The sequence below is a fragment of the Carcharodon carcharias genome, chromosome 15 (genome assembly GCF_017639515.1).
Source record: "Carcharodon carcharias isolate sCarCar2 chromosome 15, sCarCar2.pri, whole genome shotgun sequence".
NCBI classification, from domain to species: domain Eukaryota; kingdom Metazoa; phylum Chordata; class Chondrichthyes; order Lamniformes; family Lamnidae; genus Carcharodon; species Carcharodon carcharias.
In genome coordinates, this window is record NC_054481.1 from 49,769,995 (window position 1) to 49,775,994 (window position 6,000).

Here is a 6,000-nt window from a genome sequence, read left to right on the forward strand (position 1 = left end):
ACTGTTCTAATCCAGCTATTAATTTAGTTCTAAACATTTGACTTTGGAGTGACTGAAGCTGGTAAAGGTACAATTTCCCCCCATCTCGTGATGCCCCGAGAAATTGCTAATTGGTTTCCCTTGTAATGTTGGCGCTCTCCCAATGGTGTTAGGTAGAATATTTACGAATATTAACCCAGTAACAAAAGCGACGTGTGTCAAAGCCGGATAGGGTGGGATTTAGAGAATTGGAGCTTCTGGTCTTCTCCTTAATTCCCTTTTTTCTACTCACTCTCCAAACTCTTATCCCTTGAAAATCATTCTGGAATGTTGTCTGACAGCGAGGGCTCTAAATCAATGTAAGCGGTGCATAATGAGATGATTGAGCCAAATGCCGGCAAATTGCATTACTATGCAGCATGGTTTTGAAGCCATGCCGTTTTATCTATTTTAAAAGGCTCCAGAATTAATTTGTCCGCGCGATTTAAAGTCAAATTGGGCAACACAATCATCGGTTTCTTATGTATAGCCCATGTCAAAATATTTTGAATTTGGGCAGGACCAATAAACTAATAACAATGAACAAAGAAAACTCTAAACCGTGGGGCCAAAGGGCGACCTGGCAAAATATGCTTTGGAAGCATATTCTTCAAGAAAACTATTTCCCCCTCCTTTTGTAAACAAAGTGTTATGATACGAATTAAATCAAAATGCATAATACCACTTGCAAAAACAGGTACTCTTTATATTGAAAAGCCCAAGTAGAGAACAAAACCTATAGTGCAGGACGCAGCCAAAGGTTAAACAAAACATGAAGACAAGTTAAATCAGGAAGTAGCGAGTAGATGAAACGAGGATGAAGGTTAAAAGTCTGAAAATTGGAGGGAGAAGGACTTAGCTATGGAGGGAGGGAGTGCGGCAGGTTTAAAGTCGTGGGGAGCGATGCGTTCCACTGAGGCTGTGTCATGACTCTTGAATTCAACATAGCGAGGATGTGCAGAGAAGCATGTAGAACGGCACATTTGCATCTTGTGAGAAAGGGAGGGAATTTCAGATCACTGAGACTGAAATATATGAGAAGGGTTAGAGACTGAAAGTGAGATCTCGTACCACAAAATTAGATACTTAAGGTGGATTATATTAATTCTACATTTTAATGTTTAGATAGGATTAAACAAGATTTCCCCCCTTATTCCTACCAATCAATGACAGCCAGAATGAGAAGAAGAAACGAAATCAACGAAGATTCGCAACATAAACGAAGAACTAGAATATTTTGAAAACAGTTTAAAAGTTTATTACAGACATAAAAAGTAATAATACGAAGAAAACAAAATATTCGTTATTGTATTCAAAAGAGCACTTTGAGTAAAAACTTCAAACTTTTTAATTTGTTAACAAGCAGCTGTTGCAGAGCTGGATAAGGATATACACATCGGGATATTTGGGGCATAAAGTGACGAGAACAACGTGGATCGCGAGATATGTTGTGGTAGTTTTGAACAGACGCATTGAAATTGGGCATGTTTTCAACTAACGTGAACGATTTTCATTTCCGACCGGTGTAATTTGGAAGTGTCATTAATTCCAATACAATGCATGTCTACCGTCAACAAACTTGGTATCAGTTTTGTGTGAATTCATCATGTTCAAAACCCTGCCTCTCAAAAAGTTCCTCCAAGAATTTTATGTGCAATTTAAACGCATTGCTGCAAAAATAACGACGTGAGAGTAATTGGTTTAATCTTTAACGTGTGCATACATTTGCAAGACAGAGCGGGAAAAACACAAAAGGACAGATCAGATTTGGATGAATCTGTGAGGACGTTTAGTTTTTGAGAAAACTTTTCCTGGGGAGCCGGGAGCGCGCAGGCGCGGTGCGAGAGAAGATGGCGGCGGTGGAGCTGCGAGCCCGGCGTGTGGGCCCAGTGCAGACAAGCGGGAGCCCGCGGGAGGATCCCCTCAGCCAGGGCACGAAAAGCGGCCGGCAGGAGCAGGAAAGCACCGAGGGGGCTGCTTGCAGCGTGCAGGTGCAGCCGGGCACATTCTGGCTGACCAGGATAGTTTTGCTGCGCTCCATAGCATTTATTTACTGTGAGTGGAATGGGGGGGGGGGGGGGGCAGCGGGACATTAACATTTTAAACCGATTTGAATCGATCCCCATCCCCCCCACCTCCTCCCCTCCCTTATCCCCCCCACCTCCTCCCCTCCCTTATCCCCCCCACCTCCTCCCCTCCCTTATCCCCCCTTCTTCACCCCCTCATCCCCCCAACCCCTTATACCCCCCAACCCCTTATACCCCCCAACCCCTTATACCCCCACTCCCCCTCCTACACCCACCCCCTTCTCCTACCCTTACCCCCTCACGCCCCCCCCATCCCCCCCATCCTCACGCCCCTAACCCCCACCTCCAGCCCCACACCCACCCCCTCATCCCCCCACACCCGCAACCTTATCCCCTCAACCCCCTACCCTCATCCCCCTCCCCCTCCCCAAATCCCCCCTCCCCAAATCCCTCCTCCCCAAATCCCCCTGCCCTCATCCCCCTCCCCTCATCCCCCTCCCCTCATCCCCCTCCCCTCATCCCCCTCCCCTCATCCCCTTCCCCTCATCCCCCTCCCCTCATCCCCCTCCCCTCATTACCCCTCCCCTCATTACCCCTCCCCTCATTACCCCCCCATGCCCCCTCATCACGCCTACCCCCTCCCCTCATTCCCCCTCCCCTCATTCCCCTTCCCCTCATTCCCCCTCCCCTCATTCCCCCTCCCCTCATTCCCCCTCCCCTCATTCCCCCTCCCCTCATTCCCCCTCCCCTCATTCCCCCTCCCCTCATTCCCCCTGCCTCCTTATACCCCCAGCCCTCCTCCTACCCCCCACCCCCACATGCCCACACCCACCCTCATGCTCCCAAGCCCCACCCCTATTTGCCCATGCCCCCAACCCCACACCTTCATGCCCCCAACCCCCACCTCCATCCCCTCGCCCCCCCACCCCCACGCCCACACCCTCATCCCCCAAACGCCCACGCACTTACCCCCCTCCCCTGCGCACTCATTACCCCTCCTCTGACCCAACCCCCCTCCCGCACCCTCATCCCCCCCCTGCCCCCCATCCCCCCTGCCCCCCATCCCTGCCGCCCCTCACCCCCCCACCCACTCATTGACCCTCCCCTCATCCCCTTCCCTCATCGATCCTGCCCTCATCCCCCTCCCCTCAGCCCCTCCCATCAGCCCCTCATCCCCCCTCCAATCAGCCCCTCATCGCCCCTCCCCTCATCGCCCCTCCCCTCATCGCCCCTCCCCTCATCGCCCCTCCCCTCATCACCCCTCCCCTCATTCCCCTCTCCCCTCATTCCCCTCTCCCCTCATTCCCCTCTCCCCTCATTCCCCTCTCCCCTCATTCCCCTCTCCCTTCATTCTCCTCTCCCCTCATTCCCCCTCTCCTCATTCCCTTATCCCCTCATCTCCCCACCCCATCAGCCACCCACCTCCTTATACCCACAGCCCTCCTCCTACCCCTGCCCCCACATGCCCCCACCCTCACCCCCTCATGCTCCCAAGCCCGCCCTACATCCTCTCACCTCCCCACCCCCATGCCCACACCCTCATCCCGCAAACGCCCAGACCTTCATCCCCCCATGCGCCCTCCCCCAACCCAACCCCCCCGCCCCTCATCCCCCCCGCCCCTCATCCCCCCCGCCCCTCATCCCCCCCGCCCCTCATCCCCCCCCGCCCCTCATCCCCCCCGCCCCTCATCCCCCCCGCCCCTCATCCCCCCCCGCCCCTCATCCCCCCCGCCCCTCATCCCCCCCGCCCCTCATCCCCCCCGCCCCTCATCCCCCCGCCCCTCATCCCCCCGCCCCTCATCCCCCCGCCCCTCATCCCCCCCGCCCCTCATCCCCCCCACCCCTCACCGCCCCCCCCCCACCCCTCACCGCCCCCCCACCCCTCACCGCCCCCCCCACCCCTCACCGCCCCCCCCACCCCTCACTGCCCCCCACACCCGTTATCTCCCCCACCCCCCTCATCCCCCCTCCACCACACCCTATTCACCCCGTCCACCACCCCCTATTCACCCCGTCCACCACCCCCTATTCACCCCGTCCGCCACCCCCTGATCCACCGTCCGCCACCCCCTGATCCACCGTCCGCCACCCCCTGATCCACCGTCCGCCACCCCCTAATCCACCGTCCGCCACCCCCTGATCCCCCGTCCGCCACCCCCTGATCCCGCCGTCCGCCACCCCCTGATCCCGCCGTCCGCCACCGCCCTGATCCCGCCGTCCCGCCACCCCCTGATCCCGCCGTCCGCCACCCCCTGATCCCGCCGTCCGCCACCCCCTGATCCCGCCGTCCGCCACCCCCTGATCCCGCCGTCCGCCACCCCCTGATCCCGCCGTCCGCCACCCCCTGATCCCGCCGTCCGCCACCCCCTGATCCCGCCGTCCGCCACCCCCTGATCCCGCCGTCCGCCACCCCCTGATCCCGCCGTCCGCCACCCCCTGATCCCGCCGTCCGCCACCCCCCCTGATCCCGCCGTCCGCCACCCCCTGATCCCGCCGTCCGCCACCCCCTGATCCCGCCGTCCGCCACCCCCCTGATCCCGCCGTCCGCCACCCCCTGATCCCGCCGCCCGCCACCCCCTGATCCCGCCGCCCGCCACCCCCTGATCCCGCCGCCCGCCACCCCCTGATCCCGCCGCCCGCCACCCCCTGATCCCGCCGCCCGCCACCCCCTGATCCCGCCCTCTGCCACCCCCTGATCCCGCCCTCTGCCACCCCCTGATCCCGCCCTCTGCCACCCGCTCATCCCCCCGTCCCCTCATCCCCCCCTCATCCCCCCCCCCACACCCTTCATCCCCCCCCCACACCCTTCATCCCCCCCCACACCCTTCATCCCCCCCCACACCCTTCATCCCCCCCCCACCCTTCATCCCCCCCCACACCCCTGATCCCCCCCCCCACACCCCCCCTCACACCCCCCCCCCACACCCCTCACCCCCCCCACACCCCTCACCCCCCCCACACCCCTCATCCCTGCCCCACACCCCTCATCCCGCCCCACACCCCTCATCCCGCCCCACACCCCTCATCCCGCCCCACACCCCTCATCCCGCCCCACACCCCTCATCCCGCCCCACACCCCTCATCCCCCAAATGCCCACGCCATCAACCCCCTCCCCCGACCCAACCCCCCTCCCCGCACCCTCATCCCCCCATTCCCCTCATCCCCCCATTCCCCTCATCCCCCCATTCCCCTCATCCCCCCATTCCCCTCATCCCCCCATTCCCCTCAACCCCCCGCGCCCCCCTCAACCCTCCGCGCCCCATCTCATCTCCTGTCATCCCCCCTCCCCGCCCCGTCATCTTACCCCCCCTCCCCCTCACACCATCACCCCCCCCTTCCCTCCCCACACCTCCCCTCCCCTCACCCCCCCTCCTCCACGCCCCTTCATCCCCCCTCCTCCACGCCATCATCCCCGCCACACCCTGCCCCTCATCCCCTCAGCCCCACATCACTCATTCCGCCCACGCCCTCATTTCCACCCCCACGCCCTCACTTCTCCTCCACCCCACGCCCTCACTTCTCCTCCACCCCCACGCCCTCACTTCTCCTCCACCCCCACGCCCTCACTTCTCCTCCACCCCCACGCCCTCACTTCTCCTCCACCCCCACGCCCTCACTTCTCCTCCACCCCACGCCCTCACTTCTCCTCCACCCCACGCCCTCACTTCTCCTCCACCCCCACGCCCTCACTTCTCCTCCACCCCCACGCCCTCACTTCTCCTCCACCCCACGCCCTCACTTCTCCTCCACCCCACGCCCTCACTTCTCCTCCACCCCACGCCCTCACTTCTCCTCCACCCCCACGCCCTCACTTCTCCTCCACCCCCACGCCCTCACTTCCTGTCCATCCCCACGCCCTCACATCCCCGCCCACCCCCGGCGCCCCTCGTCCCTGGTGCCTCTCCTGCCCCTCCTGCCTCCCATTGCCCCCTCTCCCCCCTCCTCCCGTTCCGC

At 60.9% G+C, this 6,000-nt stretch overlaps 1 protein-coding gene across 2 annotated transcripts in view; it reads left to right on the plus strand.

Moving 5' to 3' along the window:
- The first annotated feature begins 1,864 nt into the window (after positions 1 to 1,864).
- Positions 1,865 to 6,000, plus strand: part of lmf1 (lipase maturation factor 1) — a 662,806-nt gene continuing 658,670 nt past the window's right edge. For both annotated transcript variants that reach the window (XM_041206706.1, XM_041206707.1), the window contains exon 1: positions 1,865 to 2,073. In XM_041206706.1, coding sequence (XP_041062640.1) covers positions 1,869 to 2,073 — 205 coding nt within the window. In that variant the 5' untranslated portion in view covers positions 1,865 to 1,868. The remainder of the gene's footprint in view (positions 2,074 to 6,000) is intronic.